General features: G+C 42.7%; 1 protein-coding gene across 3 annotated transcripts in view; it reads left to right on the forward strand.

Moving 5' to 3' along the window:
• The window catches only part of ipo9 (importin 9), a 59,180-nt gene extending 48,628 nt beyond the window's left edge, over nucleotides 1-10,552 (forward strand). For all 3 annotated transcript variants that reach the window (XM_059653519.1, XM_059653520.1, XM_059653521.1), the window contains 3 exons: nucleotides 6,185-6,307; nucleotides 8,029-8,105; nucleotides 9,648-10,552. In XM_059653519.1, the coding sequence (XP_059509502.1) occupies nucleotides 6,185-6,307; nucleotides 8,029-8,105; nucleotides 9,648-9,758 (311 nt within the window). In that variant the 3' untranslated portion in view covers nucleotides 9,759-10,552. The remainder of the gene's footprint in view (nucleotides 1-6,184; nucleotides 6,308-8,028; nucleotides 8,106-9,647) is intronic.
• Nucleotides 10,553-19,267: the final 8,715 nt, after the last annotated feature.

Consider the following 19,267-nt stretch of genomic DNA (forward strand, 5'->3'; position numbering starts at 1 on the left):
TCAGTCCCCCGTTTGGAACATCTAGTCCGTATGGCAGAACTACCTTGAATCTACACAAATTCCACTTTCCCGCGCAAGACCTGTAGCCATGAATGTCATCACATTTCAAGTGCCCATCCAGACCTTTTAAAGGTTGTAAGGTTTTCTGCCTCAACTGTCCTCCCAGCAGTGCATTCCATACCTTCACCAGGCACCCAAGCACAAATGCTTCTTACCCATTGTACATCCATTTGCACCCCTCCCTCTGGGCTTCCTAACATATCCACACCAGCACCCTATTGTGCAGCCCTGTTCCCCAGTGACTTGGTACCATTTCGCGCTCGCCTGCTTGCTCGCTCCCCACACCACCTGATTCCCCGAATGTTCCTTAGCTGCCAGCTAACAGTTGTGCTCCGTCCACACAGGGCTGTAATGGTCTTACACCCCCATACATACACGCCTGTACCAACTCATGTTCAGACATTGACTCACACTGATGCTCACGTGCACATGCACACACTAACATACTCATATACAGGAATGCTCTCATGCAGTCATGCTTTCAGAAGAATGCTCACGCATGGACACTAACCATTTTAGAATAGTCGTCAACATTCTGGAGCCCTCTCTGATGAAGGGTCTAGGCCTGAAACGTCAGCTTTTGTGCTCCTGAGATGCTGCTTGGCCTGCTGTGTTCATCCAGCTTCACACTTTATTATCTTGGATTCTCCAGCATCTGCAGTTCGCATTATCACTGATCCAACTTTACACTAGCCCCACGTTCCCACACTAGATACATAGCTTTGAATATTATAGCGTTAACATTTGCTCGTGTTGACTTCGTAAAGATTGTAAGATTTCCTACCTCAACGAGCTTGAGCGCACCCCCCCCCCACCTCCCAACCACCAGCTGTGCATTCCATACCCTGACCACCTCTGGCTGAAGTCATTTTTCCTCAAAAACACTCTACACCACCTTCCTTTCCACACTAAAATTGTGACCCCTTGTTATTGACTCTTTGACTTAGGGGAGCAGCTCTTTATTATCACCCTGTTCATACCCCATGTAATCTCTGCCAGATTCTCCCCCTCTCCCCTTAACATTCTCTGCTTAAAGAAAGCAGCACAAATCCAGCTTATCCAGCCTCATTTTATAGCTACAGTCCTTCATTCCAGTCAACATCCAGATGAATCTCTTCTGCATCCTCTTCAGTGAAATCTCAAACTTCCTATAGTGTGGTGATCAGAACTGGACACAGTGCTCCAGCTTTAGCCTGTCAATAGTCCTGTACAGCTCCAACGTGACCTTGCTGGTCTTACAGCCTGTACCTCAACTGATAAAGGCAAGTGTCCTGTGTCCTTTTTTAATCAGCTTATTAACCTGCCATGCTACTTCTAGGGAGTTGGGAATTAACAGTCCAATGTCCCCTTGTTCCTCAGAGCTCCCTAGTGTCCTGCCATTTGTTGCGTCCTCCCTTGACTTGTTACTGCTACTAAAGTGGATCACCTCACATCGATCGTGTTAAATTCCATCTGACCAATCCATTTATATTCTCCATGTTTCCTAAACTGAACTGGTCCCTTTTGGCTGTGTTTGCCCCATATCCCTCTAAACCTTTCCAATACATGTATCTGTCCATATATCTTCTAAATACCATGATTGTCCCTGCCTCCTCCACTTTTTTCTGGCAACTCATTCCATATATGTACCACCTCATTTGGGGTGTTGGGCCTTCATCACTTTCAACTACTTGGCCAATCTTGCTGTCATTCACAAACTAAGTTCTTGTCAACAACCCATTTCCCCCATTCTCAGCTATGTCATTTATTTGTGTGTAAAAATATGGAATGTATATTCTACCCTGTCTGCTCTATGCAAACCCCTTGTAATTTTGAACGCCTTTGTCAGGTCTCCTCTCAGCCTTCCTTTCTGCAAGGGAAATAGACTGGTGAAGTTGGGAACTATCTTTATAGCTGAAGTTGAAGTGTATCGCTAGCTGGATGCAGCTGCCAGCCGTTCTGTCGGATGGTTTTGGTTCAAATTTGGTGGTGCTGTTAAAGTACAATATTTGCCTTGATTTAATGCCAGGTACATGTTTTTAACCTGTTCATTTCTCAACATGTGCCCCATTCTGCAGCTGGCATCAAAGCAGATTTTCTTGCCTGTCCGGAGGAAATAGGTCAATATCTTATTTTGGCTGATCCTTTTCTGCATTGAGTTGGTGACGATAATCTGTTAACAGAACAAGTGAAATGAAAACAGAGGAATTGAATTTCAAGGCACATTTGAGTCGCATTCTTATGGAGTGCAAAGTGGTGTGGTCTTAGCGATGACGTCCTTATGTGAGATTTTAAACTAAAGCAGCTGCAGTCTGTTCAGGCAAATGTCAACAGCTCTGTGGTGGTACCTGCAAAAAAGGCTTCATCTGTTCATCTTTTTCCTTCAAAAGGAACTGATTGACTGTTCATCCAGCTTACTGTTACTCAAGAGTATCTTGCGATGTGAAAAATGGTTGCCACATTTATGTAACAATAAGCCCACTTGAAAATAATTCATTGCATGTGAAGTATTAGGAGATGTGGCAGAGTCTTGTAATAAGGCTCTGCGTAGATTTAACAGCCTCACTTGCTTTTCCTTTACCAATGTAGGGCTTGGTTGAGAAAAAGCAGTGGTAGTAGAAGGAAAATATTCTGCCTGGAAGTCAGTGGTGAGTGGGGTTCCACAGGGCTCTGTCCTTGGGCCTCTACTGTTTGTAATTTTTATTAATGACTTGGACGAGGGAATTGAAGGATGGGTCAGCAAGTTTGCAGACGACACAAAGGTCGGAGGTGTCGTTGACAGTGTAGAGGGCTGTTGTAGGCTGCAGCGGGACATTGACAGGATGCAGAGATGGGCTGAGAGGTGGCAGATGGAGTTCAACCTGGATAAATGCGAGGTGATGCATTTTGGAAGGTCGAATTTGAAAGCTGAGTACAGGATTAAGGATAGGATTCTTGGCAGCGTGGAGGAACAGAGGGATCTTGGTGTGCAGATACATAGATCCCTTAAAATGGCCACCCAAGTGGACAGGGTTGTTAAGAAAGCATATGGTGTTTTGGCTTTCATTAACAGGGGGATTGAGTTTAAGAGTCGTGAGATCTTGTTGCAGCTCTATAAAACTTTGGTTAGACCGCACTTGGAATACTGCGTCCAGTTCTGGGCGCCGTATTATAGGAAAGATGTGGATGCTTTGGAGAGGGTTCAGAGGAGGTTTACCAGGATGCTGCCTGGACTGGAGGGCTTATCTTATGAAGAGAGGTTGACTGAGCTCGGTCTCTTTTCATTGGAGAAAAGGAGGAGGAGAGGGGACCTAATTGAGGTATACAAGATAATGAGAGGCATAGATAGAGTCGATAGCCAGAGACTATTTCCCAGGGCAGAAATGGCTAGCACGAGGGGTCATAGTTTTAAGCTGGTTGGTGGAAAGTATAGAGGGGATGTCAGAGGCAGGTTCTTTACGCAGAGAGTTGTGAGAGCATGGAATGCGTTGCCAGCAGCAGTTGTGGAAGCAAGGTCATTGGGGTCATTTAAGAGACTGCTGGACATGCATATGGTCACAGAAATTTGAGGGTGCATCCATGAGGATCAATGGTCGGCACAACATTGTGGGCTGAAGGGCCTGTTCTGTGCTGTACTGTTCTATGTTCTATGTTCTATGTATGATTTAGGTAGGTGAAATAGCAATCCACACTCATTCAGATATGAGGTGCCAGCATCCTGTGCATGTGCCGCACAGTTTTGCTGTTTTAAATGTAACGCAGACACAACCAAGTTGCCATTCAACTTCAGAAGGAGGAGTTGTCTTCAGATGAGTACAGTGCTTATGTTACTAGGCTAGTAATCCAGCCATCAAGACTGCTGGGAGAATTTAAATTTAGTTAATTCAATAACTCCAGAATAAAGAGAGTCTGTGATGATCATGTTGTAAAACCCACTTGGTTCATTAATGTGCTTTTGAGAAGGAAATTTGCCACCATTACCCAGTCTGGCCGATATGTGACTCCATACCCACAGGACTGTAAGTGATTATTAACTGAAGCAGCACCACAACACGTGTATTTCAGCAGCACTACTCTACAGAGGGCAGAGAATGCTGACCTTGCTATTGATGTCCATCCCCCATAAATGCTTTAAAAATTAGATGTTTGATTTGTGAGAAAATGACCGTCAGCTTCCGTTTCTACTGCAGGTCAGAGTTCAGATCTCAGATCTGCTGAAGGATATTCTCTTTGGAAAGATGCTTCTGTGCATTTTTTTTTGACTACTTATCTGATTGCCAAGTAAACAAAATAATTCATTGTGCCAAGAGTAGGGATCGCAGCTGATTCTTGGGCACTGCAAATGATTACTTGGGCAATTTGTCAGTGAAATGAGTCCGGATATGCTGCCTCCCAGGAACTATCTGTAACAGTGCCACAAATTCAGTTGTGTTCGTTCATGTCAGAGCTCGTGTCCATGCGAATAGTAAAGGTACCACATTTTTTTTGAAGTCTGCTTTAGAAAGAAATCCAATTCTGCCATGTCCTTACCCCAGCCCCTTGTACCAGGCCTCCTTGTCACATTAAAAACCGAAAGAAATGCAGATGCTGTAAATCAGAAACAAAAACAGATTGCTAAAATGCTCAGCAGGCCTGGCAACATCCATGGTGAGAAATCAGAATTAACATTTCGGGTCAAGTAACCCTTCCTCAGACCTCTGTCTTGTTACCACATCATGTGTTATTGTATACCATCCATTGTTAGCCACTAATTGTCTACTAATAACTGTTCATTGTCCCATGCTGATCATTAGCCGCTCCTTTGTCCAAATGTTCTTCTCTGTCCTTGGACTCTATCTCCACCAGTCATTTACTCCTTATACCCTCCCTCCACCCTATCTTCTGCATTAAAAAAACAGCATTTCCTAGCCACCATCACTTCTGAGGAAGGGTCACTGAACCCAAAATGTTAATTCTGATTTCTGTCCACAGATGCTGCTAGGCCTGCTGAGCTTTTCCAGCAGTTTCTGTTTTGGTTTCATCTTTACTGTTTTGGTTAATGTGCTCACTGCTTAAACCAAATATATGTAACGTACGTCAGAAACTGCACCATTGCCATTGATATTGCTGTAGAGTTAGTGAAACATGAGTCCTTGTTGAAGGTTGAATGGAATCTGGAGCAAAAGTTTGATCCCAATCTCTCTCAGTCTAGAAATTGTAATCTTGTTTTATTTGCTGCCCCTCTGGTCATTTTGGAAGTCTGTGTACAGTGAACCGATATTTTCTGATGTGATGTCATAGTGATTTATCCTGAGCAAGTAGTCCCAAAGAGCTAAATGGAAAGTAAGATTCAGAGCCAAGGGGCTGCATGCACATTTCACACAGTAACAGAGCTGCCAGATTCCAGTGAGCAGCACATCAAGGCTGCTCCTTGGAGGACCAGGATGATCATTGCACAGTAGTGCTTTTCTGGAGATGTTTTGCGTCTTTTGTCGTATGGTGATATGTATCCTGCTATTACAGAACCCAACAACTAGTCTCATAGTTGTGAGGGATGAAGAAGGATTAACGTTACTTTTTGCCTAGTTTTACTTGAATTATGTCAAAATGACTGCAAAAGTACAGAAACTTTATGCAGTAAGACCCACATTTTACCCAACCAAGCAAACCAATGATCCTAATGAATCTGAGCACTGCAAAGACACCTAGGAGTTGCTTAGGTGAGGAAAAAGAACAGTGTAGTGTGGGATCAACCTAGTGTTTTACCTCAGCCCAGACTTCTGACTCAAAGTTCAAGCAGTGATTGAGTGATTTTAATGATGTCACGTGATCCATAGATTCTTACCTAACAGCAGTCTTTCTGAGAGAGAAATTCAGACAGTGCTGTCTGAGACATCACAGACTGCTGCAGAATAGCAGTTTCTAAATTTAAGACTGCAGAGGGACCTCTACTCAACAGCGATCGGTGTGGCAACTAATAAGAGAATGCTTTTTGCATATATTGAGTGGCAAAATAGAAAGTGTTGCATTTGTCGGCATTAATTGCAAAAGTTGCATGCAAAAATCTGGGAAGTTACATAGCAATGAAGCATATTTTCCTGTTTTTGCTGTGTGTTTCACAATGGCACCTCTTTTACTGTGAAATGCACAACTTTGTGAGGCTGATGTTTGTGTGTCTCGTATTCAGATGAAGTCAACGACATGTGGGAGGACCAGGATGATGATGATGATGATGAGGTGGAGGAGGATGAGGGTTTAGCAGGACAGCTGCTGTCAGATCTACTCAGTCCAGGGGCAGGTGTTCGATATGGTAAGACGCTTTATAAGTTATCACCGAAAACAGCTATTGTGGCTCAGTGGTAGTATCCCTAACCCTGAGCCAGGAGACTCTGTTTCATGGTCCCACCTGCTCCAGTGGCGTGTAATAACATCCTTTAAACAGGTTGATTAGAAAATATCTAAATTATTGTCAGTATTTTTAAAGCTACAGTTCCACTTCTAACACATTATTTTGCTGCCTGCTTTTGTATGTGCATTGTCTTGATTACTGTCAGGATTTGCTATGGTGAAATCTAGTTATTTGTTGTAACTGGAGGTTGCTATGTTTTATTATTGATCAAAAGTTATTTGGCCTTCCTCTGAGGTGCAAATAATAATTGAGGGCATTATTTTTGTTTTGAAATACTGCTGTAAAATGGATGGGTAATAAAATGCCAAGGAGACTCAGCATCTGTTGAGAGAAAGGAAGCCACCTGTGCAATCAGGATCCTTCTTTGCTTTTAAGCAGTATTTCAAACATAACAAACCACAGGAAGGGGGAAGAAACTCAAGTGCAAGAAAGAAATCGCCTGTGTAGTGCTAGGAGGAGAATGTGAGATGGTTAAATAGAGAAATGAAGGGGGAATGATAAAGCAGATTCCAGGGGTCCAGTATCGACCACCCTGACAGCATGATCTTCTGGGGGTCCTTTTCCCACTCCATTTTATACCATGCATCCGGTGCAGCTTGTAAACGTGTATGTTATTGGAGCTGTTTAACTGTGGTATGGTTTAAGGCTTCTGTACTGTGACAGATGCTAAGCATGTGTCCCCATGCTTATTTAACCTCCCAATTCTGAGCTGAGTGACAGGATAAGGGTGGGAATCACTGTTCTTTTACTGCTGCCATGTTGTTTAACTTCAGTTTGTGTTTGAAGCTGATGCAGTAGCTAAAAAAAACAGTGAATTTCTTTCTTGTGTCTCCTGTGCTGATCCCTATGGCATAGCAATCAGTTTCCTATTTTACAGTTTTTGCAATAGACTCAGTTTCCAAGCTGTGGTCCCAAAGAGCAAAATGGGGAAAAGGTTCATGTTGAATCATCTGAGATGTCAAAATCTATAAGGAAGGAGTGGCATCCACCTCGGGCTGGCAAAAGGCAACATTGTTTTATCCACTGGTAAATGTATAAATGGTTTGAGGCTGTGTCAGGAATTGATCAGGTAAAATATGCACAAAAATGTAGATTTCAAAAAACATGCAACACAATACAACCCTGCTACATTGACCTCCAGATCTGAAGCAGATGTTTGAAGCACTGAAGATTTTAAAACCATGAAGAGAAAAAAAACTCAGTAGTAAGCAGAGTTAAGAATTTAAAACTTTGCACAGTCTTACCCATCATTCTCTATTTCTAGGTTTCCATTAATAGTGTTTGTGTCTTGCACATACACAATCAGGCCTGGTGGATTAATAAATGGCAAACGAGCAAGATGGGAGGTGACAGACACACCATCGACAATATTTTGTTCTAATTTTCAGACACCTCTAATTGTAAGATGCAAATGTCTAAATTGACAGTAAGAGGGTGGAATCTTCAATCAGCCCATTGATCAGTTTAAAAGGATCAGTCTCCCAGAGGTTTGCAGTCTGTACATTGCAAAGGATGTTTTTTTGAATGATTGAACTGATTTCTAAAAAGTTTTGATATGATATTTTGCACTTATTTGAAGCTAATTAAGATTAGAAGTTATAATGCTGTCTGTTTCTAAACAGATGATGATTATTATGATGAGGATGTTGAAGATGATCCAGACACACTGAAGGATCCATTATATCAAGTTGATTTGCAGGTATATTGGAGTCGTCATTAAATGTGAAGAGATGAGGGGATGGGGTGTAAGTTTGTTTTTGTATGGTCAGTAAAGCAGAGACACGAGATAAATGGAAGCGAGTGGAAAGCTGGTGACACAAGTGTTCAGCTCGAACACTGGACTCAGTGGAATGAAATCAGGCTCACACCTGGGTACACAACCCTATTTTCAAATCTCTCACACATTGTTTGGGGGAGGGAAAAAGTGTGAGGCTGTACTATGTAGGTGCCGGGGTGAGAAGCTCGAGGGGTGGTGAGGTTGTGCTCGGGGAGAGGTGAAGAATGAGTGGTGAGCTAGGAGGGGGAAGGAGTGGTGAGACGCTGAGTGGGTGTGTGGCTGGGTTTGAGAAGCTGGGTAGATGGGTGATTGTAGACAGAGTAAGCTGCAGCTGTTGTCGAGAGGAGACTGTGGATGAAGGGACACTGGAGGGATAGGGAAAATACACACTGTCAAGGCTAGCAATTCAGATGAAGGAACTCTGAATTCTGTGGGATGGGGTCGGGTGGTGCAGCATTATGTACTGGGTGGGGCAAGAATAGAGGGTGCAGACTAGGAGAGGAGTTAAATGGAGGAAGGGAACGGTGATTAAGGGAGAGAGATTGGGATCGGATTGTAGAGATGAGAGTCAGGGTGGAGTGATGTGGCTTAGAGGATTGGGGTACTGGAGATTAGGCCTGAGTGGCACTGTGGTTAAGCGATTAGCACTGCAGCTTAACTGCGCCAGGGACCTGGGTTCAATTCCAGCAATGGCAACTGTCTCTATAGAGTTTGCATGTTCTCCCCATGTCTGCATGGGCTTCCACCAGTGATCAGGTTTGCTCGCAGAGTTGAAATATTAGGTTAGGTGGATCAGCAATGCTAATTTGCCGCATAGTGTCCTTGGATGTGCACACTAGGTGGATTAGCTGTGGTAAGTGCGGGGTTACTGGGACAGGGTAGGGGGTTAGCTCTGAGTAGGGGAGCCCTTTGGAGGGTCAGAGTAGACCTGACAGATGGAATGACGTTTAACTGTACGGTAGAGATTGTTATTCTGATTTGCCCTTTCGATGTTAGTTGAGATATGATTCAATTTCTGTGAAATATCAGAAAGGTCCGAATACAGGATTGAGAGGCTGAGCTATCAGCATTGTTGGGTAAATGATGTCAGCACAACAAGAAGTTGGAGAGGAAAGATTTTGCCAGATCCAGTGGAGGACATGTTTAATGGCAGTTATCGTTTGATACACACTGGCAGAGGACAATGTCAGGAATTATACATTAGGCCAAAACCTGAAGTCTCATTGAGAAAAAGACTCAAAATATGCTGGATGAGATCACACTTCAGACATAAGATCCGAGAACGTTGCGTCATTCCTGTTGATGAGCCCTAGTATTTTGCTGCCTGTTTGGGAAATATCTTCAACATAAATGACCAAAAATGGCACCTAAACTAAACAAATGGCGAGCACATTGTAAAATGAAAGGAATTACTGTCATTGTGAAATGTGTGTGTTGTATACTGATTCTGTGTTTTAATTACAGGCATATCTAACAGATTACCTCCGTCAGTTTGCCCAGCAGCCCTGCTACACACCATTTTCTGATCACCTCAATGAGAAAGAGAAGAGAGTTTTACGCTCGATAGGTATTTAAAATCACCTGGAAGAGACCTGGGTTCCTCCGCATTTACTAAGTCATTAATTGACATGAGGTCAGTTATTGTTAATGCTGCTCCCTCTGTGCCAGCTGTTCAATTTATACGGAGAGATTTCATTATCGCCCCTTTTCATCATGACTCCAACAAAATTACTGCAGAGGCCTGACCTGAGGATTCGTCATTTCATTTTAGGAAGTAAACATCTTGTTGAAGCTTCTGCAGCTGGTGCTGTTGGGATTGGAGAAAGCCTGCAGTGAAGCATATTCCCTCATGAGGCAATATTGGCATTTTGGAATCTGCAGAGGAGCAGACTTGGTTAAACCCTACTTTTGTTACAGAACGCAGACATTAAAGTTACATAATGCACTTAAATGAATGAAGATGGAAGATTTGTGAAACATTTTGTTTTGTGATTGTCCTGGTATTTGGTCTGAACTGTTCCTACAGAAAGTTGCTCCATTACTCGAAAAGTAAATGTTAACTGAGCGAGATTCTGAGGAGGTTACAGCCTGATTAAGCTCTTTAGGGTAAGATTTACTATGTCTGAGACATTTGCCTCCAACTGGGACACTGCTTCTATCAGGCAAAAGAAGCAAAAGGATTGGATTTTGTGATCTTGTTGATGCAGGACCATTGCAAATTAGGGTTTGGGGCTTAGAAACAGTTTTTTGCAATGTTTCTTACACGCACGTTGTTCTTTTCTCCTGTGTTAGGAACAAAACTGACACACAACCCTTTTGTAAGAGGACCATGGAACTTTAGACCTCAATAAACCATCTGCTGAACTAGGTGGATTGGACTTTTCGTTTCAAACAAAATGTCTATCTCACTGGGAGCTGAACGTATCGTTCAAATTCAATATTCTATTTTTAATGTGAGAAGGCTGGTTTAGTAACTGCAGAGAGAGAGAGAGAGAGTGAAGATGGACAAGGCAAATGAAGGCTGAGGTGGAAAAGGGACTGGGGATGAGAGGAGGAGGGTTGAGAGCACTGAGTATGAGTGTCTGTGGAGGGGATGGGAGGTGAGGTGACTGAGGACGAGGGGATTGGAGGGCACGCTGAGGGGACTAGAGGGCTGGGGCCGAAGGGACTGGAGGTGAGTTCGGGTGACAACAGGAAAAAGGAGGGGACTGAAGGAGAGTGGTGAAGGAACTGATGACAGGCGAGTGAAGAGGCGGAGGGAACTGAAGATTGAAGTGGGGTGGATGGGTGAAGAACCTGAGATTGTGAGGGAGACGGTGGGGATAAGGAGGGGACTGGTGAGGGGACAGAGGATGGGAGGGTGAGGCGATTGACCTCTGTGAAGGGTAAAGGGACTGCATACGTGGGGTGTGAGGCAGAGTATGAAGAGGGGGTGGATGGTAAAGAAGGCTGAGGAGGAGCCAGATGGAGGAGTGAGGGCGATAAGAAAGGGGTGCTTTGAATACAGTTGACTGGCTTTTAGCATAACTTTTTTATACGGGAGATATGAGAGTGTTTGTCAGTTTATGGATGGGGATCTGCTGGAATTCTCCATGTTTTATGTAATTATGCAGCGCACTTGTGTTGAATGTGAGGATCCAGCTAGCTCCTAAGCACAGAACTGTTCAGACTGATATGATCTCAGTCCATGGTACCTTTTATCCAATAGGTAAAGTTGCATCTTATGGAGCAGAAAACCAGTGTTTCAGCTGCTGAATACTCTCTGAAGAAATGTTCTCTATGTGGTCCCTGTAGGCTGCTTTCTTCTCACTGCTATCTAAGTAATATTGAAATTCACTCCATCAATTTTGATTTCACCTTGTGAAGTATGTTGGAGACACTTAGCACAGATTTGATTCGACATCGTTTAATTTTTGTCTGGACAACTCAGACATCAGGGTGTCACCATTTCATTAGGGAGTCATGAGGCCCCCTAATGACACGATTCGGAAAACTTCACCCACTGATATTGTAATGATGAAGCTGCTTAGAAAGTATGAATTACTCCTATTGATGTTGTGGAGCTGCCAATGTTGGGCTGGGGTGGACGAGGTCAAAACTCTCAACACCAGGTTATAGTCCAACCGATTTGTTTAAAGACACAAGCTTGCGGAGTTTCGCTTCTTCAGGTGACATCAGACACAGACTTTAAAAGCAAGAATCGTAGAAGTTATGCAAATGTACTGAACAAACCTAAGATGGCTGTTAAATCTTTAATCAGTTGGAAAGGATTAATATGAAAAACCAGATTTCTTTCAAGTCTTTCAATTTCTTTCTATCAAGAGATAACTAAAGGTTTTATTAGTATACCAGAGGTGACGTCTCAGGTCAGACAGTGCATTTTAAGTGTGAGGCCTTGTTTAGGATCTGGCTGTGTATCAGCTTGGAGTCAGACTAGTTTTATTTCCAAAGTAGGGATTTATAAAATGCTGCATTGACTGACTGTCTACAGACTGCGCGCTTTTTGAACAAAACAGAATCCATTGCAAATCTGCAAATGCGAATGCACACTGTAGATTTGTGTGCGTGCGCGTGCACATGCTTCGGAGAGAGTGCACGCATGAGAGCAGGTGTGTGTAGAGTGTGGTGGGGTCACCTGTAGTTCTGAGGGAGGGTCACTGGACCCGAAATGTTAACTTTGTTTTTTCCCTTCACAGATGCTGCCAGATCTGCTGGCCTTTTCCAGCAACTTTGTTTTTGTCACCTACAGTGCAACATGGCTATAAGCCTGTGCTCAGCAACTGCGTTGTTGTGTATCCTGAAGTCAGCCTTGAAGGATGTTTATCCAAAGATCCGAGGCTGAATGTGGGAACACCACCCACCATGTGCACGACAGATGCTTGTGAGATTTGGCCAACCTTGTCTATCTCATGTGCTGCAGGCAAGGATGCCCTGAGGCATGGTGCATTGGTGAAACTGTATAGATGCAATGACAACAGATGAATGGACACTGCACAACAATTGCCAGACAGGGATGTTCCCTCCCAGTGGGGGGATCACTTCAGTGGTCAAGGACATTCAGACTCTGACCTTTTGGGTAAACATCCTCCAGGTGGACTTCGGGATACACAACAACACAGTTGTCTGGCAGAGGATGATAGCCAAGATTGGTACCCATGAGGACAGCCTCAAACGAGATTGTGAGACCCCACCACACTATCCTCTCACACTCGCACACACATGCACGCGTGCACACTCTCCCCATCATGCACACGCACTACCCCTTGCTCGTGGACTCTCTCTCTCTCTCTCTCTCTCTCTCTCTCTCTCTCTCTCTCTCTCTCTCTCTCTCTCTCTCTCTCTCTCTCCTCCCCCTGCCCCACACACGCGCATACTTTTTTTCTCTCTCCCTCTCCTCCTCCTCCCCCCCCTGCGCTCTGCCTCACACGTACCTGTGTGTGCACGCATATGTAAACCAATGGGATGGATTTGTAATTGCAGATACATTCTACTTTGTTCAAAAAGCGTAGAATTTTGTAGACAGTCATTGTGGCATTTTATAAATTCCTACTCTGGAAATAAAACCAGTCCAAGTTGATACACAGCCAGATTCTAAACAAGGCCTCACACTTAAAATATATTCTGACTTAAATTCACCTCTGGTATACTGATAAAACCTTTAGTTATCTTGGGGTAGTGACTTGAGAAATTCTGGTATGTTGATAGTAATCCTTTCTAACTGATCAGAGATTTAACAGCCGTCTTAGATTTGTTCAGTACATTCGTATCAGTCAACTGGCCCTTTTGATCTTTTGCTCCGAATCATGTGTCTGATGCCACCCCTCACTGATAGCTGAAGAAGGAGCAAGACTCAGAAAGCTTTTGTCTTCAAATAAACCTGTGGCAAGTGGTTTTAAACCTTGTCCTTTTAATGTGATATCAAACATTTTTAATTGAAACAAATCAATCACAAATTCTACTCACCCTTTTCCATTTGGTTTTGCCACCTGGGTGGTGTCTTGTTATTTAAGGTGACCAGAATGTGGTGTAGAAAGTGCCAGCAGTGCCATTGTAGCCACTTGTGATTTGATAGCATCTTGCTAGTGGTTCCTGTAATAAGCTCAGGCTGTGATCTCATTCTTGGTGTTCTGCCATTCTTTTTCATTGCACTGCCCCTTCCTTTCCTCATTGTTTCAGTGCAAATTGAAATTCCTTTCACTTTTTCTTCATCTTACAATTTGAAGTACCACCCTTATGTTTAGATACTTTTCAAATAAAGTGTCCTGTTGTTTTTCCACATATGCGTTACCTCATGATCAATAGTTCAGTGTCCACCGCACCACACTCTGAAGTATTCAGCATGTATTTTTTGCTGGCCAGCAATTTCCAATATTTAACTGTACAGTACATGTCATAGCATTGTCTTATTTGCACATAATCTACTTCAAACATAGGGCTGCTCTCTCCTTTGACAAACAACTGGTGGTGAGTTTAACCTGAGGTCAACCAAGCCTTATGCACGAGATGAGATTGGGCAGGCGTGATCTTCATAGTAACTCAGCTGCTCCAGGAATTGAATTTGTGTTGTTGGTGTCACTCTGCAAACCAGCAATCCAGCCAACAGAGCTAACTGACCCAGGGGAGTTTAGCTGATTTGCGATGTAGTGTGATATCACCAGGGTGGATTCAATTCGTGACTGAGGTCACCATGAAGGCCCCCCCTCAACCTCACCTGAAGTGTGGTGACCTGCACCTGTCCCCTCCCTAATGACGACAGACTAACACTGGTCCTCTAGGACTATGGCAACTTTTACCTTTTATTTCAAATACTTGATGAAGCAGATATAGATGGTAAGATGCTGTCCGTTCACTGAGCAGTAGATTAGATCAGTAGAATCTCTTAGTATTTGTATAAATAATGAATACATTATCTATCCCTCATCAGTGAGGTATCTTTCTTGATTTCTAAAGGCTCCCACGTGGGTTAACCATATTGTAGTCTTTCCTGGGCTGGATGTATTTAAAAAAAAAACATGAATGACTACCTGAGTTTCTTTTTTTGTATGTTTTTTTGGGAGCAACAGGAACCATGATAACCAAATGGATAAGTTAATAGACTAACAAATTATTTTTCAGTTACACTATGGAAAATTATCACCACGCGACTCACTTTTAAAGCATAAATAACTACAGCAGTAGACCCAAAAGCCCGACAAATCTGCTCCACTATTCAGTTAATGAAGGTCCATAACTAACCTAATACATCCATTCCACCTTCCTGCCATATCCCTGTATCCCTTAATTCTTGGTCAGGGGCCAAAAACCCATCAATCTTAAATTAACTCGACAGTGGAGGACCTGAAGTTTCCAATGATTTGCGCCCTGTGAGTTGAAGATATTTTTTCACATCAGTGTCTTAAGTGGCTGTCACCTTGCCCAAAGACTTGTGACCTTTAATTCTAACTATCCAGTCATTTTAAATGCTGTTGGGTACTACTCTTAGCTGCTAAAATTGCGCCTATTTCAGGATCATCCTGGAATGTAAAAAGTTGGGTTCTTTTCTCTATATAAATGCCTCTCTCTAGTCTCTTCAAGTAGTATCAGAAGCTTATGAACATCTTTGTCACTAAGATTGAGACTATCCAATCTGTTGTCTCTGCCATATTATTCTTTTCCACTGTCCTACATCTGGAGTGGCTCTGTTCCCTCATCTGAGCTCACAGCTTTCTCTAGTTTCTCACCTATATCCATGGTCTTGCTGAACTCACCCATGAGACCCACTCCTGTTCTATTGATCCTATTCTTAATAAACTGATCATTCAGCCTTTCCTCCTCATTCCCATGTTAGCCGATATTATAAAGTTCTTTCTCCTCTTGTTTTATCTCCTGCATCACATTTTCCATACTTGCATCCCTCAAACAGGTCAGCCCTTTACCCCTCGTTTCTTGCAAACTACTGTCATCTTCAATCTCCCGTTCTTCTCCAAAGTCCATGAATGTATTGCGATCTCCCAAATTCATTTCCATCTTTACTGTAACTCAATATGTGAAACCCACCGGAATTTCTGCCCCTGTCGCAAATGACATTCTGTATCATCCTTCCCCACTGATTTTGACGTTGTTGACCACACCATCCTCCTCCAACACTTCTCCACTATCAGTTATTAAGGAGAGAGTGCTCTTTCCATTTTCTATTTTTGAGCTCACATCTAGAGTATGCAATTTTATTATCATTTAAGGGTGGAGTGCCTGAGGAAGACTTCTCTGCACAGCCTTTTGTGCATATAAGTTGTCTTGGCTGATACCCGGGATGAAGGGTCTAACTTATGAAGGAAAGTTGAGCATTTTGGGCCTGTCCTCCATTGGAATTTAGATAAATGACTTTCTTACTAAAATAGGATTTTGAGGGAGCTAGCAGGATGTTTCCCCTGATTGAGAAATCTGGAACTGAAGTGGGGGTGGTGGGCAGCACAGTTTCAGAATGAAGGGTTTCTTATTTCAGTGAGAAATTAGCAATTTCTTCTGAGTAATGTTAATCTTTGGGTTACTACTTCCTGCAGAGCAGTGGAGCTGGGTCATTGAATATATTCATGGCTGAGTTGCATTTCTGATTAACAAGGGGTTTGAGAATATGGGCGTAAGAATGAATTTGGAGATCCCAAAGCAGCCATACTGAATGAAGCATTGGGGAAAATGCCCTGCTTGAGTTCATAGTTAACTAATTTTAGCCAGAGAATTACTTGCAATGTTGTTTTTCTTCCAGCTCTTACATCATTACCTCCGGTGTCTCCTCAGGATCTATTCCTGGCCCCTTTCTCTCAATGTTGTGTCCCTCAGTGATACATTTGAGAAAAAGAATTAGCTTTTATGTGTACTGGATTGACATCTAGTCGTCCAACCCCTCTGAACTCTTCCACTGTTATGAAATTATCCAACAACTTAATTTTCTCCAACTATCTATAAGAAAGATTAAAGCCATTGTCCTCTCAACTCTGCTCCAAGCTACAAACTCCATCCCTCTCCCTAGTAACAGTCAGACTATTTACCCAGTCTGTTTGAACCTTGATGTTACATTTGATCCTGTACTGAGTTCCCAATCTTCAACCATCACAAAGACTGTCTGGATTTCCCTGGTGTAACATGGGTTGATTTCACTTTAACTCAGCTCATCTACTGAATCCTTGCCTTCATTATGTCAGCTTGATTATTCCAATATCCTCTATGCTGATCTCATATTCTACTGTCTGTAAACTTGAGGTCATACAGAATTCTCAGCCTGTGTCCTATCACAGCATGAAGTTCCCTCGCTGGCCTACATTGGCACCCTGTCCAGCAATGTGTTAATTTAAAATTTTTCATCCTTTGTCTACAAATCCCTCCATGGTTTTGCTCCCATCTGATCTTTCTTTCTAATTTTTTTCCAGCCTGACACCCACTGAAATATCTGTACTCCTAATATTGATTTCTCTTGTGTTCCCAATTTCAATCCCTCCACCATTGGTTCTCAGTTGCCTGGGCCCTGATCCCTCCACCAGCAGTCCGCACTTTCCTCTTGGGCCACGTTTACTACTTTAACTAAACCGTGGTCACGTATTTTCTTTCAAACACCACCTCATGGCTGGGTGTCATGCATTGCTTCATGTTGCTGTGTGAAATGCCTTGAGATATTTAATTAAATGAGTGATGTTATATAAATGCAAGTTGGTTTTGCTGAAACTGCCCCAGCCTCTACTTCCATTCAGCCTATTGAGCCTATGCTGGCTCTGTAAAGCCAACCACATCCCAGATGCTTTGAAAACTACTCTTTCAATATATCCTGTAACCTTCTGTCTTACTGCGCCCTCTTTAATTGTTAACCCATTGAGTTTATATTAGTTCCCTATCTCTCTGCCAAAATGCAGCATCCCACAGTTCTGAAGAAGGGTCCTGACCTGAAACATCAGCTTTCCTGCTCCTCTGATGCTGTTTGGCCTGCTGTGTTCATCCAGCTTCACACCGTGTTATCTCTAATTGTGATAAAGGGATCTGGGTTTCCTGGTATATGAATCTCAGTAAGTGCTTAGGAAGATGAATAGGATAGAACTTATTACAGGGAGAGTGTTTAAGTATGTGGTGTTAATGAAACTGTATTTGGACCCTTTTTTTAAAAGAAGGGATGACTGTAAAAGTTTCTGTAACTATGTAAAAATATTTTTTTGTGAAAACCAGTAGAGGTTCCTTACAGTCAAAAACAGGGTAATTTGTAATTGGAAGCAAACAATAGCTGACAAATTTGAACATTGATTCTGTCTTCAGGAATAACACACCGGAAATGAAGGAGAAAATGTGGATTTAGAGAGGGGGAAGGACTGAAGCAAATCTGTTTTGGTGTGGAAATGGTGTTGGAAAAATTGTTGGAAAAATAGATGGGTTTAAAGACTCATAAATCGCCAGGGCCTGATAACTTACATACCATAATTTTTAAGGAAATCACTGTCGAAAATGTTGGTTGTATTGGTGGCCATTTTTCAGAATTCTTTGTGGAATAACAATTCCTGCATTTTGAGGGTAGCTAATGTAAGCCCACTGTTTAAAAAGAGAGTTAGAGAGAAGTCAGGGAATTATAGACCAGTGACTCCAAAGTCAGGAGTGAGGAAGACGCTAGAGTTCATTATCAAGGATTTTATAGCAAAGCACTTGGAAAACCATGAGGCAATCAGACACAGCATAGATTTACATAAAGGAAATCATGCTTGACAGATCTGGAATTTGGGAATGTACCATGTGGAATTGATCAGGGGAATCAGTGGATGTGGTTTATTTGATCTTGCAGAAGGTTTCTGCCACAGTCCCGCAACAGTTTAATGTAAACCTAAAGTGCGTGGAGTGGGGTGTAGTGTATTGACATGGATAGAAAATTGGTTAGCGGGCAGGAAACAAGAAGGGAAAAACAATGGTCTTTTTTTGAATTGGAGGCAGTGATGATTGAGGTAGCAGAGGGATTGGTACTAGGACCCCAGCTGTTCTCAATATATATTAATGATTTAGATAAAATCATAGTCATACAACATGGAAACAGACCCTTTGGTCCAACTTGTCCATGCTGACCAGATATCCCAATCTGTTCTAATACCATTTACCAGCATTTGCCCCTTATCCTTCTAATCCCTTCCTGTTTGTATATCCATCCAAATGCCTTTTAAATGTTATAATTGTACCCACTTCGTCTGGCAGCTCGTTCCATACACACACCACCATCTGCAGTCCCTTTGAAATCTTTCCCCTCTCACCTTAAACCTATACCTTCCAGTTTTGGACTCACTCACTCTAGGAATAAACCCTTGGCTATTCACACTATCCATGCCTCTCTTGATTGTATAGACCTCTATAAAGTCACCCCTCGGCTGACTCTAGGGTTAAAAAAAAATCCCCAGATTATTCAGCCTCTCCCTATAACTCAAACCCGTCAGTCCTGGCAACATCCTTGTAAATCTTTTATGTGCCCCTCAAGTTTAACAACATCCTTCCTATAGAAGGGTGACCAGAATTATTATACGCAGCATTCTAAAGTTGCCTTACCGATGTCCTGTACAGCCATAATATGACATCCTAACTCCTATACTCAA

Source organism: Stegostoma tigrinum, chromosome 21 (genome assembly GCF_030684315.1).
Source record: "Stegostoma tigrinum isolate sSteTig4 chromosome 21, sSteTig4.hap1, whole genome shotgun sequence".
Lineage (NCBI taxonomy): Eukaryota > Metazoa > Chordata > Chondrichthyes > Orectolobiformes > Stegostomatidae > Stegostoma > Stegostoma tigrinum.